This window comes from Melanerpes formicivorus, unplaced genomic scaffold, assembly GCF_026170545.1.
Source record: "Melanerpes formicivorus ecotype bairdi unplaced genomic scaffold, bMelFor1.0.p_v2 SCAF_1, whole genome shotgun sequence".
Lineage (NCBI taxonomy): Eukaryota > Metazoa > Chordata > Aves > Piciformes > Picidae > Melanerpes > Melanerpes formicivorus.
The window spans coordinates 25595893-25617603 of NW_027142353.1; the positions used below are offsets into that span (position 1 = coordinate 25595893).

The 21711-nt window shown below is 39.6% G+C and overlaps 2 protein-coding genes across 3 annotated transcripts in view; both read right to left on the minus strand.

The window, feature by feature from the left end:
• CCDC138 (coiled-coil domain containing 138) overlaps positions 1-11762 on the minus strand; it is a 42467-nt gene extending 30705 nt beyond the window's left edge. The window contains exons 1-6 of the mRNA XM_068170919.1: positions 11688-11762; positions 8847-8907; positions 8082-8220; positions 6617-6696; positions 4353-4537; positions 3164-3322 (exon numbers count right to left, since the gene is read on the minus strand). Coding sequence (XP_068027020.1) covers positions 3164-3322; positions 4353-4537; positions 6617-6696; positions 8082-8220; positions 8847-8907; positions 11688-11762 — 699 coding nt within the window. The remainder of the gene's footprint in view (positions 1-3163; positions 3323-4352; positions 4538-6616; positions 6697-8081; positions 8221-8846; positions 8908-11687) is intronic.
• A 1124-nt stretch (positions 11763-12886) lies between these two features.
• RGPD4 (RANBP2 like and GRIP domain containing 4) overlaps positions 12887-21711 on the minus strand; it is a 35983-nt gene continuing 27158 nt past the window's right edge. For both annotated transcript variants that reach the window (XM_068137460.1, XM_068137472.1), the window contains 8 exons: positions 21405-21497; positions 20310-20494; positions 19630-19840; positions 18973-19071; positions 18664-18806; positions 15855-16128; positions 15386-15720; positions 12887-13468 (listed from right to left, as the gene is read on the minus strand). In XM_068137460.1, the coding sequence (XP_067993561.1) occupies positions 13163-13468; positions 15386-15720; positions 15855-16128; positions 18664-18806; positions 18973-19071; positions 19630-19840; positions 20310-20494; positions 21405-21497 (1646 nt within the window). In that variant the 3' untranslated portion in view covers positions 12887-13162. The remainder of the gene's footprint in view (positions 13469-15385; positions 15721-15854; positions 16129-18663; positions 18807-18972; positions 19072-19629; positions 19841-20309; positions 20495-21404; positions 21498-21711) is intronic.

Genomic DNA, 21711 nt, shown 5'->3' on the forward strand with positions numbered 1-21711 from the left:
CTTTTCCATTTGCAGTCATATTCTCTCTTGCTACACGTGCAAATGACAAAAATAAAGCATAGTAAAGTATAAAGGACCCAAGCCCTGAAGAGATCCTTTTCTGTATTTCTATTTGGAAGCTCAGTAACATCCATTCCTTCTACTGAGTAAAACCATCTGAAATCCCTCTTTTCATCAAACCTCACTCTTCTTTAGCCAACAGAATCAGAACAGCTGGGGGCTGTACATTCTGGCTTAAAGCACCTACCCTCACTTGCCTAAGACACAAAATCATAGAATCATCTAGGTTGGAAAAGACCTTTAAGATCATAGAGTCCAACCACAAACCTCACACTGCCAAGTCCACCACTACACCATGTTCCTAAGCAGCACTTCTACACATTTTTCAAATCTCCTCCACAGGGATACTGCCTCAAACACTTCCCTGGACCGCCTGTTCTATGATTTTTTTTCCTAACATCCAATCTAAGCCTCCCCTGGTGCAAATAAAGGCTGTTTTCTTTCATCCTCTTCTGAACGAAATGACAAATCCCCATTTTATTTCAATAAACATGCAGAAGCTGCCTACATGTAATTGAGTGCACCCTACTGCATCATGTGGAATGTTCACTTCCATTTTCCACATCCACAGTTAAGAACTTTATTTGAAGATCAATAGCTGCTCTATGAAGAATCAGTAGACAAAAATTAAACCAGAAGGTTTCAGCTAAGCCATAGGGTTGTAGGTGAGGCCAGATGTCTAAGCCATCTACTTCCATAATCAAATGTGCAGTGTCATCTGTATCTTAACAAGCCATTTCACTCCCCCTAGATGTTTGTCCTGTCCATTCTTAAGTCCTCCAATACTAGAAACTCTGTGGTCTTACCAATCTACCTTGTTCATATGCTTAACTATTTTTATTAGATCTATTTTTTTCGTAATACATAATCTAATTTTCTCCTAATACTACTATTACATGCTTGTCTTAGTTTGGTTTAGAGCAGAATGAAAATACATTTTACCCCTCCCAAAAGGAGTAAAATAAGAACACTCCACACAGAACTGGCAATGTAAATGGATATACTATGTACAAATATTTACACTATTTATATGAATCACCAAAATTCACATTTTAGCTTACAACCAGTTCATTAAGCCAAAAACCTTCCAACGACCTAGGCTTCAATGCCCTCCCAAGCCTCCCACCCTTACTCCCTACCCTTCCAAGCTTGGCTGAACAGCTCTGCTACAAAAGTAGCTTTGCCAACACCAGGCCAGGCAGCAAGCCTACCGCACGCTGCAAGAGATAAAGGATCTGTGCTCAGAAGGGAGAGGGAGGCAGAAAGAAGGACAGAAAAAAGGGCCAAATGATCTCTGCACTCAGCTTATATAGCAGATACAGGGTTTATGGGATAAAATAATATAGATTACAATTTCCTGTGTCTATTGAGTCCCTTGGAGGACTCTCAGCTCGCTGGTTCTTAAGGTATCTAACCATAACCCACACCAATGTTCTATTACAGACATAAAAAAAAAAATGAAAAAAATCCTAGTTTCTTCCCCTTTGTTACAGCCTTTAATATAGCTGAAGATTTGCACATTCACCTTCCCTTTATCCTGTACAGCTAACCCATGTATCCACTCATTATCCTTTATTTCTGTGGCTGTTATTCCTATTCAAATGCAAAACTGAACGCTCACACCTTCTGAATACTATCCTGGTTTTTTCCACTTACCATATCTTCAATTTGTCAAGATCAGTTTTAATCCTAATGTTCTTCTTCAGCATGCTTGAAATTCTTCCTCACTTGCTATTTTCCTCAAATTTAGTAAGTGTGATCTTTCTCACCATCAAGCTTCTTATTGAGAATACTGAGTAATACTGGACCAAAAAGATACTCCAGAATTCACTATGTACATCCTTCAACTTTACTATGAACTAGTGTCTCACTACAGTTTTACATCAAATACATTACACTTGTTATACTTCCCTGATTATCAAAATGCCATGCAAAACGGTCTAAAAAAAGTTCTAATTAAGTGTGTGTGTGTGTGTATATATATATATATATATGCATAAAACTACTACTCCTCTAAAAGCAATGCCAGTTACCTCACTGCTGTGGAAATAACACTGATCTGACAATCCATCACAAACATAAGCAAGTAATTTATTGCATTGCTTTCTGCATTACACTTCCTATGGTTTGTTCTTAGCTTGTTTCAGGATCTGTTTATTTATCTATTTAGAGAACTGACCTTAAGTTAATAGCTGCACTAAAATGCAGTGCATTTTAGTAATCTAGTACTCTATTTGACCTCCACAAAAATTCACAGATAGCTACAAAGATTTCCTAGCTTTTCATGAATTTTCTAGCTTGTATAACATTACTATAAGCTCAGAAGATTTGAAACATCTCAATTAACATTTTAACTTACTTCTTCCCAGTTCCAAAGTTGAGGTCCTACTTCTCTGACATCCTTTTCACCCTTTTTAACATGTAGACCATTCTACCCTTAAATGCACATACCCAAAGTACCCAAAATACACAAACCCAAAGTACTTGTATTTAAGGTCTTCTCTTGGTGACCTTCTGAATAACCACCAAAACTTTTCACAAGGCCTAAATTCAATAGCAAACACTCACAAAAAGTGTTGTCAATTACTACCTCTTCTTACAGCAAAATCCTATCAATTCATTTCCTCCCACACCCTGAAAGCTAGGTTGATCTTTTCCTCCTTCGAGCTTTTTGTGGTTTTGCTAATGCTCTCGGCAATAACTGTTATGCTAGAAGATCTCTTCGTGCCTTAAAGCCTTCCCAAGGAAATTTATTTCAATGTCAGCTAATGCATTTAAGTGACATACAACTAGAGATAGACCACATTTCTTCTTTAATACAGGTCACATAGTTTTTGCTATTTTAGAAACTAGTCACCTTGTTTTCTAAGTTGTAACAATAAAATGTGCCTACACATCAGACAAGTAAATGCACCATTCTGAAACAGAAGCCATACAAAAACCCAAGCAATATTGCTGGTACTTCTCACCTAAACCTTTTATTTGGGGATTTCAATACTTTAAAGAAATACTCATATAACCAGCAAACCTGATGGTTTAAGATAACTACAAACAAGTGAAATGGCAGATAGAGCAACACAAGTCATCAGCTATATTACTGCACCTCTTTCAGAATTCCAAATTTTGTGTGAACTTCTTCCTCAACACCTCTTATTTTAGCCAAAGCTGCTTCATGTCGAAAAAGCAATGCTTCTCGCTCTGTTAGAAAATGATCTCGTTTCTGGAGTTGCAGAGCATACTCCCGCTGTGCTGAACTTTCCCTCTGTATCAAAAAAAAAAAAAAAAGAGATGTCTGAATGGCTTTAAAACTCTCAACTTTTAAGTAATTTGAATTTTTCTCTTACAGAGATATGCTTAGCTTTTTGTAAAATCAATGTTACATAATCGCTTACTAATTAAAAATACCCCACTGACCATCTATGTTTAGTTTCCCTACATATTGACCCAAATCACTTCCATGTGCATAGGGATGGCTTGGCCTCCCACATCACCAAATTCAACTCATTGCTTGAGTGGTTCCTCAAGTATGAACATAGACAATTGAACTTATGCTTTTGCTACTACAAGTTTTGGATAACGCTATTAACTCGAAATAAAAACAGAGTCTGGTGTGACTATCTACAGTGAACACTAGATCAGCCTATTGTTTCTTCAGTTAGTGGCAAGCATTCCTGAAAAAATATAGTGCAAGAGATGGTTCTGACAGGGGCACTAGCAGAAGCATGGGAGCTATTACAGACTAAAACCATATAGCAGGTTCTTCTGTTAGTGGCCTAAGCCTGCTAGGGGATGAACTGTGGGAATTCCTTAGCTGCACAAAACTAAAGATAAGGGTAAAAGGAGTGTTTTCACAGGAGGCCATGAAAGCAAGTACTCTTGAATGTCTAGGGTCAGGAGAAGAGTTTCAGATGATCTCAGAGGAAGCAATGGCTGCAGGTGTCTTCCTTCATGTCCACAGTTTATGACATGGCACTCTTGGATGTAGAAGTGCTGTGTTCAAACTCCCTTAAGCTGACTTTCATCTGATTGACCCATTGTGTAAATCAAAGCACCACTACCAAAACAGGTCATCAATTTAGGAGAAGAGGTGGATGATGAGAGAGTTTTATCATGTAAGTAATTGTGATTAGTGTAGGTAGTAGTAATAAATGTGTCAGTATATAAGTGAGTTTTAGTATATATGTAATATATGCAGTAGACACTTAGTACAGAAGCAATGTCTGAATTCTGTCAAAAGTCAGAATCTTCATATCATTACTCAATAGAATTTTTAAGGCAATTCCACTTCCTACCTGGAGCTTCTGATGTATGACAAATAATTCATCATAAATTTGATTGATGTGAGGTGGTATTAATCCTTGACTACTGCATGCTTGAACGTCAGTTCCATTGAAAATTTTTCTTACCAAGCCATTGATAAGATTTTGGTCACTACTTTCTTGTGTATATGCAGACAAATGGGATGGCAAGGTGCTACCTATATAAAGGAAAAACCCATGTGACATTAAAAAACTAGTCCTAGACAAATGACACAATTGTTGTTTCAAAACAGCAAAATCTTATTTTAGGCCTTTAGAGTGACAACTATAGAGAAAGACATATCAAAAATGACAAAGTAATCTGAATAGTTATGGACAATTGCTTAAAGTGGTGTTCTGTGACTTGTTTGGATTGATAAGTGATCAACAGAGTTTTGTAAGTAAAACTATGCCCTATAGAAATTCCATAGATGTCTGTATAAAATCTATACACAGACTGAATCATAATGATGAAAGATGCAGAGAGCACAGCAAGGAATGGCTGGATTTCAGCCAAATGGGCAAAATTCACAGATAGTTGAAGGGAAATATTGGGGTCTTCTGGGGAGAGACGTCTTACAAGGTGTGGCTGCACTTAGGTACTATGTCAGAACAAAATTACCTATGTGATAGCAGCAGAAATACAAATTTGGGTACTGTGCTGGTTTGGGCTGGAACAGAGTTAATTTTGCTGATAGTAGCTCCTAGGGGCTGTTGTGGATTTCTGACTAAAACAGTGTTGATAACACACGATGTTTTAGTTATTGCTGAGCAGTGCTTGTACAGCATCAAGGCCTGCTTTGCTCCTCATATCGTCCCACCAGTGAGCAGGCTGGGGGTGCACAAGAAATTGAGAGGGGTCATAGCTGAGACAGCTGACCCCAGGTGACCAGAGGGATATCTCAGACCATATGACATCACACTCAGCAATAAAATCTGGGGGAATAAGTTGGAAGGGGGTACTTTCAGATATATGGCATTTGTCTTCCTAGGTAATCATTATGCATCATGGAGCCCTGCTTTCCTGGAGAGACCTGAACACCTGCCTACTGATGGGAAACAGTGAATTAATTCCTTGTTTTGCTTTGCTAGCATGAACAGCTTTTGCTTTACTTATAAACTGTCTATCTCACGAGTTTTCTCACTTACCCCTGTTTGATTCTCTCCTTACTTGGGAAGGGTGGGGGGAAAGTGAGCCAGCAGCTGTGTGGGGCTGATCTGCCTGTGCAGGTTAAACCACAACAGGTAGAGATGTAGCAAAATTCAGGCCAATGAGGAAAAAGTAGTTAGGGATAGGCTGTTTATTTGGCAAGCAGCTAGAGAAGGCAAAAGAAGGAAAATGAGAAGGAGCATCAGGAAACAGGAAAAAGGTTACTAGATAAGCAAATGATGTATCAGGGCTAATTGGTGGCATGCAGTTGGGTTGATCACCCATCACAGCTGGAGCAGCACAATAAACCAAACCTGTTCTGCCTCCAGTGCCTTCAGGAATGAGGAAAAAGAGCTTAACTAGTACAATGCCAAAGAAAATCATAACAGAAACAGAAAATAAGGAACAAGAAACCAGAAAAAAGCAGTCATACCTGAAACAAATGTGTATGATATTTATTAGTTTTGCATTTAGCGAATGCTCTGATCCCAAGTGTTGTAAACTATTCATGTTCCCTAGTACGATTAATTTTATTTTTTAACATTTTTCTGAAAGAATGGCTTTTCAGAAAGCTGTTCTTATGACCTTCCCATTCATTTACTACAAGTCCTAGTGAGAGTCTATTACTATTCTGCCAGGCTTCCAAAATTTCTTTTAGCCACTTTGAGGTTGGTTGGTTGCCAGTCTCCATACCTCCAGATATATGTTCAAAAGACTACAACAATCTTCTTCTGAACCTAAAACCATTGCCAGTTTAAGGATGAAAAACTGGCAAAAGATATCTGGCTTAAAGAGTTGTTAATGAAGAACTAAAGCAAATGAAAAAAACACCAAATCCCACCCTATTTCTTTGTTTGCATTATAAAGTCACTTGGCAAGGAGGTTCCACGAAAGGTTGAATTTCTGTGCACCAAGTATGTCTAGACCTAATCTAATTCTAAAGGAGTTACTTAGAGATACATGAAAGGTTTAATCCCCAAATTAAAACCGATTTTAGATGATTATTGTATTTCTGAAGTGAACAAAAATACATTTACTGGAAGGATTTTTAAATTTCCTGTTATACATCATTCAGTTGTAAAATTATTTTACATTCAATATTTATTACCTGTTTCCATGTATAGAGCTGTATTTTGAACTGCATCAGTTTCAGAGCAACTAATGGTCTTTTCTTCTATTTCTGTATCACTGGAATCACACACAAAAAAATAATCTTACTTATCATCAAAACTAAAAAACAAACACACACACACCACAAAAACCCAACAATGTGAAGCTACATACAGAGCAGTGAGAGAAGTCTGTATAAAATATAAACATAGATTGATCTAAGAACTTGGTATTTAACTGACAACAAATAGCAGAGTTATATCATTTTGATGGAAGGCATTATTACTCAATATTTTAACCAGAACTAATAGTAAAGTTGATGACTTAAAAGTAGCTAACAATAACTAGAATTTTCATACTGGAAGCACATGTATGCGGCTGGTAAAAGCAACATTCTTCTCCTATCACCAACCACCAAATTGTAGGAAAGATAAAAATACAAATGCTAAAATTATTTTGTGTGAAGTAGCCCTGAAAAGAGATTTCTTGGCATTTGGAGTCACATTATCTCTAAATAAACTTAAAGCTGTTCATCAGGCCAATGGCCAATGGCATCCTGGCCTGCATTAGGAATAGTGTGGCCAGCAGGAGCAGGGAAGTCATTGTGCCCCTGTACTCTGCTTTGGTTAGGCCACACCTTGAGTCCTGTGTCCAGTTCTGGGCCCCTCAGTTTAAGAAGGACATCGAGACACTTGAACATGTCCAGAGAAGGGCAACAAGGCTGGGGAGAGGCCTTGAGCACAAGCCCTATGAGGAGAGGCTGAGGGAGCTGGGATTGTTTAGCCTGGAGAAGAGGAGGCTCAGGGGTGACCTGATTGCCCTCTACAACTACCTGAAAGGTGGTTGTAGCCAGGAAGGGGTTGGTCTCTTCTCCCAGGCAACCAGCACCAGAACAAGGGGACACAGTCTCAAGCTGCACCAGGGGAGGTTTAGACTCGGGGTGAGGAGGAAATTCTTCACCGAGCGAGTCGTTCGTCATTGGAATGGGTTGCCCAGGGAGGTGGTGGAGTCATCATCCCCGGAGGTGTTCATGAGGAGATTGGACGTAGCACTTGGTGCCATGGTCTAGTCATGGGGTCTGTGTTGATAGGTTGGACTTGATGATCCTCAAGGTCCTTTCCAACCTAAGTTATACTGTGATACTGTGATCAGTTTGAGCTCTTCGCTTTCCTCCTAGTTCAGTTTATATTTCCTAGCTTGGTTTACATCATTCCTGCATCTCATTAAAAATTCCACCATGCACAGACTAGATTAGAAAGTGATCAAGATAAGTAAGTGTCCTCATGAAAACTGGCATTCATGCCATTTCATACACTGGCCACAAGGAGTTCTTTACACAACAAGCAACAAAAATCTTAAAACAACTTCTGCAGCTGAACAATCTGAACATAAACATTTATTTATGGTTTATCTGGATTATGAGAGATAATAAATGGCAAAGGAGAAATTAGAAGACCTCTTACCGATCCCAATCTTGAAAATTCTGTAGCAAATCACTAGAAGATCTGATGATGTTTTCTCTTCCACTTTCAGCAAATTCTGACTCTAAAGAAGATTTGGATAAAAAAATAGCTGTATTTTCCAGTGAGCTGTCCATGTCACCTGGAATAACAATAGTAACAATTTTGTTCTGCATTTGAGAAGATGACATTAAGAAACCCAAAACCAGCTTTTCAGAAATGCTGGCCATGTGTACACATAGGTCTAAGAACAAAAAACCCAAACACACACCCAACTGATGAGGCCTGACAAATGAATAAAGCATTATAACAGCTTAAACCAGAGAAATAATTATTTTCAAAGCAAATCCATTTTTCTGAAGTCTTACAGCTTGCCTTCATATACTAGTTTTTCCATAAATACATTGTTTTACCTTCCTGCCCATATGCACCAGTAATATGTTTCTCAAGAAGCCCAAAGACATTCCAAATATTAAACATATTTAAATTAAAGACAGAGGTATGCACTGTGAGGTGAACTACTACCAAGTATTTCAAGCAGTGCGTAAACACAAACAGATTTGGAATCATCATACTAAAGCATTCTTTGTCCTCTTCATGTGAATGCTAACATTTCCAGGCATGGTTCCCAGATATCACAAACCCCTGATCAAGAATGAATACCTATTTAAAATGAAAAAATTCAAATTTATTTAAGTTTAGGAATGATACAGCTTTAGTATTTATTTTCCCTGAAAAAGACATCAAAGCACCGTTGCTTGGTATTACCTTTATATGACAGAGAGATTCCACTCTTACATTCAGTATCTAATGCTCCTGAAAGACAATCCTACAGGAAAGTACAAAATCACCATAACATAGTCAGAATTTTCAGGGAAAAGTGTATTTTACAGCATACTTTATTAACAGTTACAATGCCTTGTGACAGAACTCTTACTACAAACTAGAAAAAGGAAGGTTTCTCTTCAATATATAAATGTAAATGGACTTCATTTTAATGTAGAGGCAAATATATTTCCCACAGAGTGATAACAAAATACTAATAGTGAATAGAATAGAATTAACCAGGTTGGAAAAGACCTTTGAGATCACTGAGTTCAACCTATCACCAAACACCATCTAATCGACTAAACCATGGCACCAAGCACCCTATCAAGTCCCTTCTTAAACACCTCCAGGGACATTGACACCACCACCTCACTGGGCAGCCCATTCCAATTGCAAATGACTCTGTGAAGAACTTCTTCCTAACATCCAGCCTAAACATCCCCTGGCGCAGCTTGAGGCTGTGTCCTCTTGTTCTGGTGCTGGTTACCTGGGAGAACAGACCAGCACCCACCTGGCTACAACCTCCCTTCAGGTGGTTGTGGATAGCAATAAGGTCTCCTCTGAGTCTCCTCTTCTCCAGGCTAAGCAGCCCCAGCTCCCTCAGCCTCTCCTCATAGGGCTTGTGCTCCAAACCCCTCCCCAGCTTTGTTACCCATCTCTGGACACATTCCAGCAAGTCAACATCTTTCCTAAACTGAGGGGCCCAGAACTGGACACAGGACTCAAGGTGTGGCCTAACCAGTGCTGAGTACAGGGGCAGTGTTAGTCGTTAAAATATTTGAGAAACTGTAAGACACTATAAAGGCAATATGAAATGCAGGCATTACAAACAAACAAAGAAAGGTTAAGGTAATCATGGAATCAGTGACATCTACCTTTATATCTAGGCTTTTTATGTTAAAGTTTTTTTCCTACTTTTTTCCTGCTAGTAACTACATACTGAAAAAATAACAAATCCTAAATAACAAAAGTGTTAGGCTACAAGCGGCATCAATTAATTGCGCATTAGAGAAGATCCATCTCAAAACAGCTCTCATAATCATAGCTGTTTCATTGCATCTCTCTGATATGCTCTAAAAGAACTCTGTATTTTCTTGTACTTTACTTGCATTGTAATAAATGCACAAACAAATCTAGCGCTTCCTCCGTTGTCTCAGTGATAACCTTTGAAAGTTATTTTTCTTTAAAGAACAGGTCTGGATTTTAAAGCACAAGGACCTCAAAAGACCATCTAGTCCAACCCCCCTGCCAGGATCATCTATACCAGATGACACATTCAGGTGGGTCTTGAGTATTCTCCAGAGAGGGAGACTCCACAACCACCCTGGGCAGCCTGTTCCAGTGTTCTGGCACTCTCACAGTGAAAAGGTTTTTTCTCATGTTTCCATGGAACTTCCTATGCCTCAGCTTCCACCCATTGCCCTTTGTCCTGTTATTGGGCATCAGCAAAAAGAACCTGACTCCATCCTCTTGGCACTCACCCTTTACAGGTTTATAAACATGAATGAGGTCACCCCTTAGTCTCCTCTCCAAACTGAAGAGCCCCAGCTCCCTCAGTCTCTCCTCATAAGGAAGATGTTTCACTCCCTTAATCATTTTTGTGTCTTTGTGCTGGACTCTTTCAAGCAGTTCCCTGTCCTTCTTGAACTGAGGAGCACAAAACTGGACACAATATTCCAGATGTGGCCTCACCAGGGCAGAGTAGAGAGGGAGAACCCCACTTGACCTACTAACCACACAACTTCTAATACACCCCAGAATGATGTTGGCCACCTTGGCCACAAGAGCACATTGCTGGCTCATGGTCAACCATGAAGATTCTCAGGACCAGCTTGATCTCCCAGTCCAACTACATTATTAGCTCAAATCCAGTTTTCATCCTCTGTAAAAATAACTGAGCACTCAACAATCGACAAAGTATTGCTTCTCTTGCAACATGAGTTTGAACGCTTAAAAAAGTCTGTTCCCCCTGTGCAGAGAGAAAGCATTTGACCCATGGAATACAGATGCAAGGAAGCAACTGCAAAAATTTGTCTGTGACAGGTAGGCTTCAGTCAAAATAAAGTGCCTAGTCATCAAGTATTCCTTCTACAAAGTACCAAAGTCTTTTGAAACACCAGCATGTGGAAAAGGTGTTTGGTGATGGATTTTTAGGCAGGCCAGTTTTCTCATCCACTGTGCAGACAAGTAAATGCTTACATCAGCACAAGCAATGGAAACAGGAATCACAACCCATTTTCTTCATTCATACTGGTGTAAAAAAAATGGGCATTCTCTACTGTAAATTAATACTGCTTTACCTTGGCAGGGCAACAATACTCATACATTCACTGTCTGATTATAGTGGTAACAGTTAACTAGATAGGGAGCAACTTCCTAATCCTGCAGAGATAATCTTTAAGCCTTACAGTGACCAGTAAGGTTGGCAATTGCTGTGGCAAAAGAAGACATGAAAGTAATTAATTCTCCTCTTTATATATATATATAAATAAAATACACGCTTAGTGCACTACTTTAAAAGGATTGTAACAATCACAGGAAAAGGACGGAAAAAGACTAGAAAGAGCACACTTTACACGTAAGCAAAGTCTGTTTAAATCCTGGTTAGGGCTCTCTCACTGTACACGTAACACCACAATGCTCATAAGGAACCCCAAGGGAGGGGATGCAGGGTCCTCCGCTCCCAGACGCCAAAGGACTAGCGGAGAAGGAATGTCTTTCCTCCTCCCACACCGTCCGTCTCTCCGCCACTGGGGCGCACCCCCGGCTCTCCCATCTCACCCCTGCCAGCTCCCGCCGGTAGCGCCGGTGGAGACACTGCGCGGAGAGACCCGGGCCCGATCCACGACCCGACATGACCCGCCGCTCGCGCTCGAAGAAACCGCCACCACCGTCCGGCGGCGAACGCAGGCGCAGCAGGGAGCGGCTGACTGGCGGACGCGCGGCGGTGCGCAGGCGCATAGACTCGTACCGCCTGTAGGGCGGGAACAGGTGGAGGGGCGTCGGTTCCGTGTGCCGACGACAGAGGGCGCCGGCTGCCGTCGCCCTCACCGGGATGGCAACGGCGCACGGCCGGGGCAGCCTGCTGGTGCTTCGCGGCACGCCGGAGACCGGCGCGCCGTAGCAACCAACGTTTCCCTCCACAGCAAGGCGAGACGGCGCTTCTTGAGGGATCGGCTTACCCCTCCTGCTGCTCACGAAGGGGGAGAGGAGACTAAACCGCAGCCTCACAGCGACAGCAGGTTATTGGGGTTTTGTGGGTTTTTTTTGGTGTTTTTTGTGTGCATTAAAAAAAAAATCAGAAATCAAAACAACCATCGAAGCCCAGCAACAAGAAAAGCAACAGACCAAACAGAAAACTCAAACAGTAAGTCCTTGTATGCTCAGCTTTAACCCTTACAAGTTAAATATTTCCAACTTACAGACCATGCCAAGTTTGTTACCTTGAGAATGCCAGCACTGAGCTGTACAGTGGAAATTTAAAACCCCCTCACATTCATGCATATTCGCTATTAAAAGCAGTTACTCTGCTCTGCAGCAAGCTTGGAGAAGCGAGCTGTAAGTCTGTCCCAGCGGCCAATAGACATTGGGAAGAGAAAAGGAGAGGCAAAGCAAGTAATGGAGGATGCTACCGCATTTCAGTCGGGTAAAATCCCAATGGTGTTTATCACTGCATGAAATCAGTTAGGAATATTGTATGCACGCAAAAAAACACCCTGGTATTTTGCTGGAGATGCTACCAATCAAAACATTTAAGAACTATTTTCAAGTTTTCAACTATTCCAGTGCTGTTCAGAGACTGCCAGCTGCCTCAGCTCGCTTTCCACACATTAAGAGTAAACATTACATTTCAAAGGCCTTCAGGTTGCTGACCAGCCATGAACACCTGCAAGTTCCATATTCAAAACATATTTACAACAGCAAGAAAATAGATTACCCAAATTCCTATTTCTTTAACAAATCAAAGTGAAGACAACACATTTATTTTAACAAGACTAAGATTTATTTTTAAAATTTGACATTTAATACAAATATGGCAGGATAACAGAAATACACCTGAAATATGCCAGTGTCTGAACTCTTAACATGCAAAAAAAAAAATAATCCATTAGAACACATAAAAAAACCCAACTATAAGGTGTAATTTTACATTTATACATCAGAAGTGTCCATTTTGAGAAGCTGAAATAATTAGTCAGTAACATCTAAATACTGATTTATACCACTAGAACATCTGTATACTTGAAGCAATAATTCTATATTTGCCCACAGTCTGTAATGACAATTCTCCCATTTACTTGCCCTTTAGAAGAACCAAAGGATTCAATCTTTTTGACAACATCCATTCCTTCTTTCACAAACCCAAATACCACATGCTTGAAGTCCAAGTGTTCTGCTTTTTTAAGTGTTATGAAGAACTGAGAGTTATTTGTATCCCTGCCCCTATTTGCCATTGACAACAACCCAGGGCCAGTGTGTTTCACTTCAAAGTTCTCATCTTCAAATGATTCTCCATAAACTGACCGCCCTCCTGTTCCATCATGGTTAGTTATATCACCTCCCTTAAAAACAAAACAAAAGGGCACAGCATTAATTTATAAGTCCTGAAACACAAACCAACAGCACAGTTATATTTCCCTTCAACATTAAGAGACTTTGCTTTGGAAGAGCTCATTCTTAAATTTTTACAAGTACCATATTTACTTAGCTATACAACTCCCCACCTTCAACAGCTTTGTTCATGATAAAAAAAGCAGTAGTGGACAGTTTAGCCCTTGTTTATTCTCAACACAGTATTTTACCTTCCTGCTCCTTTAGGCTGCATTACTTGGCCCTGTGACCTGGGACAGAGTTAATTTTCTTCCTTGTAGTGGGTGCAGCACTGTGTCTTGGATTTAGTGTAAGGATAATGTTGGTAACAGATTGATGGTTTAGTCATTGCTAAATAGCACCTATAAGTCAAGGATTTGTCAGTTTCCTGTGCTCTGCCAGTGTGCGTAAGAAGCTGAGAGGAAGCACAGCCGAGACAGCTGTCTCAAACTAGACAAAGACTTAGCCAGTGGGCAATAAGTAAATGCATTGTGCATCACTTGTCATTTCTTGGACATTTCTCGTTTTGTTACATCCTTTTAACTACTATTATGATTATATTTTTTATCCTATTTTATTTAACTGTTCTTAACTCATGAGTTTTAGGTTTTTCCCCTCCCACCCCCAAAATTCCCTTTCCTATCTCACTGAAAGAGGGGAAGAGTCAGCTAGCAGCTATGTGGTGCTTAGTTGCCACCCTGACAGTTGGGACCTGTGTTACCTCACAAAAGGCTCATCCTGCAGGCACAGAACTGAACATCTGGAAAAGGCTAAAGCACCAGTGACCAGTAATTTGTTTCAGTGGAGGTCACCATTTTTGCCATATTACTGCTTATTCAGGAGAGCAGTCACTGCTAGTGAGCAGTGTCTTCTGTCTTTCCACAAGGCAGCACACTTCTGACTCCTTTGCATATTTAACTATGATAATCTATGCCACCACCTTTATGTATATCTTTAAAGGAAAGCCTTAATTGTCATTGAAAATCTCAGTGTACTTGAAGAAAGTTTAGGCAAAGCAGACCTAGCTTAGAACACGCTCATTTCATGTGTTAAAAGCTCACTTTTTGTCAGTGTACACACTTGGTTTTAAGACCATTAACTGCACCACAGATAACTGTTTTAAAAGAAAAAGTCTGCTCCTTTTAGATCGTGGAATACTTTCAAAACAAGCTCAAACCCTAAAGGAGTAAGACTGCTTTCCTTATCAGAAGGGCACAGAGTTTTAATGGTCATAAAGGGCATACGTCAAACACAGGTGACACCTAATCAATTGATAATTTCAAACCCACTATCTATGTAGGTATTCAGATGTAGGTAAAGAAATTGAGTGTATTAAGGAACAAGCCACTGCATTGATCTACAGGACTTTTTAGATGGAAACTTGAGCATTCGAAGTACTTGAAATATCAGTTTTAGAGTGGAAGTTATCTGAAATACAGAGTGCACTTTTAAAATGGAAGAGATCCTTAGTAAGTTTTCTTAGCCGGTGAGCATGAAGTAGTTCATCTCTGTAGAGAGAGAAGGCTGAGCAGTAGTTTCAGGAACCCCTACTTTCTGTGGTGCTGCTGTTCAGCAACACACCCCGTATCTACTACAAGAGAGAATCTCTGGTTTTCCTTCAACACCAACATGGCAGCAAAAAGTAACACTAAAGCATCAGGCAGCTGGCAGACAAAAGCATTTGGTAAAAAGCATTTGGTTTAGAGCAGCATGCTCTGCTAGCACCATTTCTTATCTCCTCGTAGGAAAAGTGCAGATGAGTGTATCTTGCACAATGGACTCATGCTGCCAATACAAACCTGCTTTCCTGTACAAGCAATTTTTTTTAAGTGCTATTATTAGTCAACATGCATCTCAGTTTCTCAGTGAAGAGTTCTTGTTACGCTTACCTGACACACAAAGCCTGTGACTATTCTGTGAAAGATGGAGTTCTTATACCCAAATCCTCTTTCTCCTGTGCACAGGGCTCTGAAATTTTCAGCAGTTCGAGGGACAATATTTGAAAATAGCTCCATGGTTATGAGTCCTAGGGGTTCATCATTAGCAGAAACTTCAAAATACACAATAGGATTGGTGTCCTTTGACAGTCCTGCTGCCAGAGATAAATGTCCCTTCTGTAGTTCTGACAAGCTTTTCTGGCATTCTTCAAACCTCTTCTTGAAAGAATTAGCCATTTCTTGGCTTTTGAATCTGACTGCAAGTTGTTCAACTTTTCCTTCATAATCTGAAAAATCAGAGAACAGGTTTTAGTTGTATTCAGTAGCATCAGAAACAAATGCATTTTGTTTTATATAATCTTCAGGGAAAACCAAAGCCACAAAAACTGCAGACAAAAAAAACACCTAAAAAAACCCTCACCAGCATAATCTGTGGCTGTCCAAATAAAAGCATTGTTTGATGTATCAGAGGGCACTAAGTTCATTTCTTTGGTAATGATGTGATTTGCACAGACTTTAAAAACTTGGTCTCTTCTCATCAGGATTCTGTAGTATTTCTTCTGTGTATGGAAGAGGATCTTTATCTCTCCAACACCACGCTCCTTCCACTGAACAGCAGCCCTGTCCCATCGGTAAAGTTTTGCCCTTTCTTTGAAGAGAATTTCTTCATCTTCTTCTCCGGATTTTACCTCCACCTGAAAAACAGTACAGTACTTGTAATTTCTCAAAGAGCTGCTGTGACAGATGATGTTGAATAGTATTACATAGTTAAGATGATTCTGAAATACTACAATAGGAAATTATTCAATGTGTTCCTTTATCCAACACCATACCCATCACAGCAAAATGAGTGAAAAGTCAAGCCTCTTCAGAATTTAAAGCAACAAATTTTACTGTTTGAGATTAATTCTAGCACTGCAATACTTCTTTGCCATGCTCTGTATGTTTTTAATAGAGGTTCACTTGCTTTGGAGGTGGTTTTTGATGTGACTTTCTTTTGGGGGATTTTTTTTTTAGCAGATTCTTTGTGTGTGCGCGTGTCTGTGTGTTATTTTTCTTGGGGAAAAAAATAAAGCACACTGTCAAGCGTTTTGGCAATTCTTCAAAAGTAATGTACACACTGAGAGTTAAGATCCAGTACCATTACCATTCCAGGCATTAGCTTTTGAACATTGTTAGAGAACCTGATATTTGCATTTAAATAGTATGAACATCATGTACACATATTACTGGTCTCTAACCTCCTTAAAACAGCTTCCAAACCTAAGGAACACTTGAAAGAACTAGAGAAATATCTAACAACTCTTTGTGGAGGGAAAAATGAAACTGGAGAAGCAGGAAGTAAGGGAAGAAAAGAAAAAAGCTTAAAAAAAAATATAAATCATGAGAGTCATGAGACACACAGATGAATAAAAGCATACCAAAATTTGAATAAGATGGTTAAAGGCATGTTACAAACTACACAGATTCATATGATGGTTTGGGTTGGAAGGGATCTTAAAAGATTATCTAGTTCTAGTCCCCTGGCCCTGGACCAGGGGCACTTTCCACTAGACCAAGTTGCTCAAGGGCTCATCCAACCTGGCCTTGAGGGGGCTTCCATGACCTCCCTGGGCAACCTATTCCAGCATCTCACCTTCCTCATTATAAAGAATTTCTTCCTAATCCGCAATCTAGACCTGCCCTCCTGACAAAGTGTCAATCCATTTCCTCTTGTCCTAATACTACAAGCCCTTGTAAAAGGTCCCTCCATGGCTTTATTGTACGCCCCCTTCAGGTAGTGGAAGGCTGGTATGAGGTCTCCCCAGAGCCTTCTCTTTACCCAGCAGAACAGCCCCAGCTCTCTCAGCCTGTTCCTATCAGGGAGCTGCTCCAGTCCTCTTTGAGGACTTCCTCTGGACCCACTCCAGCAGCTCAGTGTCCTTCTTACAGTGGAGAGCACCAGAACTGGGCACTTTATTTGGGCTATGTCTTGTATAATAAATATACTTCTAGATTAGTATAATGTTTGTAGGAAAGCTATGTGAAAGAACAGTACCATCAGAAGAGTTTGAAATGGTTTTTAGGCATACTACAGCTAAATCCAAAATCAACACATGAATGACTGTGTAAAGGCAAAGTTATAAGGCTACCTTCAAAAGATAACAGTTGTTCTACTTCTTGAAAGGCAAGTTATTTTCAGACTAACAAAGCATGCCAGGTGCACCTGGCCTGACAACACTAGAGATCCCTCAACAGTTGAACCACAATACTCCCCAGTACTCAACATTACTGCTGCCATGTACGCTACCTTGGTCAACAGGAGAAGCCCCTTCAGTTGGTGGACAAAGCTCTCAGACATGAGATGCCTTAGTCCAAAGTAGTGTGTTATTATATATCACCTCAATCTGACTTGGGTATTAAATGGAGTCCTATCAGAAAACATTTTAAGTCCTCCATGGAGCAGCAGGTCTGCAACACAAGGTTCTCCCTGTGGTAAGGGTTGCCTACCTTGGCTACTTCTTGAGTTTGACTGCCCTTGCATTAACTAGTGAGCGGACAAGCTACAGATCCTCCCCTTCCCTTTAAATCACAAGCCTTTAGGTGATCCTTGTAGTAGTTCTGCTCATGCATAGTTTTGTTGTTCCATAGCTAAGTGTGAGCCAACTATGGTAGCATCTGAATTTGTGTGCTACATGTATTGATACTAGTTTCTTGCAACAAATGGTAGGTAGTTATGCTTTCATCTCTGGTGGTTGGTGGTTTTGTTCCTTGACACAAAGTTAGTCCTCTTAGCCTTCAGGTGAGGTTAATTGTACTACATCTCTATTGCTTAGGGATTCTAGAAACCTCTTGCCTAGCCTAAAATGTCAAAGTTGGCATAACTAACAAAACCTACAAATCACTGGTACAAAGTCAGAAGTGAGCTGTATAAGTACTAACAGTTACTGAGTTGATCCCCTTGGTTTTCAACTGTGCTTTTACAAGTTGTGTGTACAAATTTGCATGCTGATCAACACTCAAAGTATGATCAAATAAATGACGATTTTAACTGATGCACCAGACACTTCCCCAGAACTAAGCTGTACTAGGATTTATATGACAGGTGTTTCTACACAGGCAGTTAAAGAATACAGAACCAAGTACACAACACAAAGTAAAGTTAGTTAAGCAAACCTGTTTTTAAAAACTTGTAGCATTAGCAGGCATGTTTCTCTTAATGTCATTTTATATTACAGAAGTCAACTTACCTCTGGTAAGGACACAATTGGCTCAAAGTGGATATCATCACTATGTACCACCTCATCATCACTGCCACCTTCATCTTCGTCTGCTTTACGGGCTGTCTCTCCAAACACAGCTGCTCCTGTATTTGCCCACTTGAAGTTTTTATCTACAGAAGAGTTACATTTTAAGCTTTGTGTAGTTGTTTCTTCCTTACAAAGACTTCCAAAAATCTACCATTAACTGATCAATCAATAGAAACTTTGGTGCACAAAAGGTATATCGCATGGAGCGGAATTCCAGCTGAGTCTGTCTCAGAGATTAGTTTAACTCACCTTTGGAGCCAAAAGCAAAATCTCCAGAGTTTTTGGAAGCCAGATCTGCAAATGACAAGCCTGCAGTATTGCTGAAACCGAACGACATGACTCTGTTTTCTATGAAATAAGAGAAGAAAGTTTTTCTCTGCCTTGAAGAAAATGCATTCAATGTTAGGCAGTCAGAAGTATACACTGGAGAAGTCTCTATGGTATTTTTACCTTACAATAAATCTTAAGTTTGCATGACATTTGTCTTAAGTCATAAATTTATCATGTTTTTGTGGGGGGGTTTTTTGCTTGTGATTTTTGTTGTTCTTTTTTGGGTTTTAATTTTTTTTAAATGGGAGGTGTGTCAAGACTGTGTGACATTTTAAGCACATTACTTCTGTGCAGATTCGCATAAGTAACTGCTGTATTTAACAGTAAACTGAAAGTACATCATATATAAATTAAACAACAGACACCAGCATTGCTCTGTAGCAGCACTTTGGATCCCATCAGAATGTATATAATTGTTCTACTCCCCAATCATGTTTTCAGTAGATTGATACTCATGCTTCTAATTTAGTAGTGATACCACTTCTCTCCATGGCAACAACTACATTAGATAAATCTGATCTCCAGAAAAGCATACTTACACTCCTACAAAACACCTGAACATACCACTGACATTACCTTGTGTTGACTCTGAACTCTCCAAATCACTTCTCTTAGTTGACAAATCTACAGGTTTATCATCAGATCTTGATACATGCACAGTTTCTGTGGTGGAATCTGGTTCTTCATTGTTGGTAGCTGACGGGTCAAGTACTGTCACCTCACTGGCTGGAGTAGGTACTTCTTTACTGGAACAGACTAAGCCAGTTGAGCTTGTAACCTCATTCTCCTGAGATTAATAGAAAAGTAAAGTAATAAGTAAATAGGCCAGAAGAGCCTAGTACTCAAACTAACTCCTCAGGAGACTAAGAACAATAATTTCAGAGAAAAAGAATATAAATTTAAAAAAAAAAAATTGTGAGTCAATGAAAATTTTCACAACACTTACAGCAAAGACATTGACCTGACAAGAGACTGAAGTACCTTTGAAGTTGCATGCTTTCAAATATTAGGAGTGATTTTACTAGCCAAAGCAGTTTAAGAACAGCTGTTCCTTCTTTCTCTGGCAAAGGAACATAAGATCTAAGCTGCTTCTTCAGTTTTGGTGAAGACTTGAGGCATAGCCACAAGAGTCAAACTTTTTTTTTCTCCATTAGATGCTTCAGTTCTCAGAAGTGGAAACTGTCAAGACTTACACATATATAAGATAATTTTACACATTTAATGACAAAAAACATTAGTAAAGGTTTAGTTCCTACTTTTGTTTCTTGAACTTCAGCCTCTTTCTGAAAGTCTTCTGGACTGTTATCCTCACTGTCACTGCTGACACTATGGGGAGATGTAGAAGGAACCTGCAGAGTTTCTGCTTTAACTCCATCCTCCGGAGTTGGTTTCTTTTCTGAAGTAGCAGCATGTTCTCTTTCATTGTTGAATTCATTTTTCCCTATGGTATTTTCCACCAAAAAAAAAAAAAAAAAGAGAGTCAGCAGAAAACAGCTGAGCAGGCAGCTACATACTGAAGTAATTATTGGCATGTGTATTATAAAATAACCTCATGATAGTCAGAGCAACTTCAAGAAAGACTTGCAGAGTTTTTCATACAGCATTACTGTTTAAACAGTGGAATTGAAGACTAATTTAACTCCACTCCTGGTGACCAGAATTGGAAATTCATCATAATTGGTTTTCTACTGCTATAAGGCAATTTCTATGAAATGGTTAACTGTTCAACCTTGTATCTACCACTAGTAATAACTGTCTTCAGCATCTGCTCACATTTCAGATGGCTATATATATACCACCTCTTTCTAACACACATCCTCAAAAAACCCTCCAAACCTCACTTCCAGAATTGTCTAACCAGATTTTCAGTTATGCAACACTGAAGTCTGAGGCACAACCAAAGTAGACAAACTTAAGCAGCAAATTCAATTTTCTACACCCTTATTTTCAGTACAAAAACCAAATTATTTGTAATTGAACAATATTAACTCATAAGCTTAACAAACTGACTATCAGCAAAAGTATTCAGTATTCACAGATAGACAACTTGTGTTCTGTAACAGCATGATGCCAAGCTAAACTCTTCATATTCATAAGGGGCTCAAGGTAGGAAGAAACTCTGATCTTGTTTAAAGGCCATCTGAAACAAATGTTTCTCATTCAGGTGTCAGTTTACTGCTCACTACCAGTTCAATGAGCTTAAAGTCTTATTTTAAGATGCTGCTTTTCTGCTGCCAGCATCAGTGTTTCTGTCTCAGGAAACAATTATTCTCAGTGTGCCCATGCAATATTCATATTCAGAGACTGTTTCAGCACTTAAGACATTTTAAGCATTACATTTTAAGACATACCTTTTACAGGATCTTGCGACTTCTTTTTCTTTTCTGAATCACTGGGATACAGTCTTCCGTTAAGTTTCCTCACAGCTGTTTCATAGTCTTCATCTTAAATACAGTAAAAAAGCATTAGGTTCTCAAGCATCCTTTAAGTACAGGAAGTCTGTGAAGCTTTTTCCAAGTTGCAAGCCCAACACAAGCACATGTGTAATTTTTGCTTATTAAGAGTTCCACAAGTCATCAAGTAATCTTCCCCTTCCTATTCCACATCCATGTGCTTCCGAGTGCTATTACCACTTTTTTCAGCCTCAATTATTGCAGA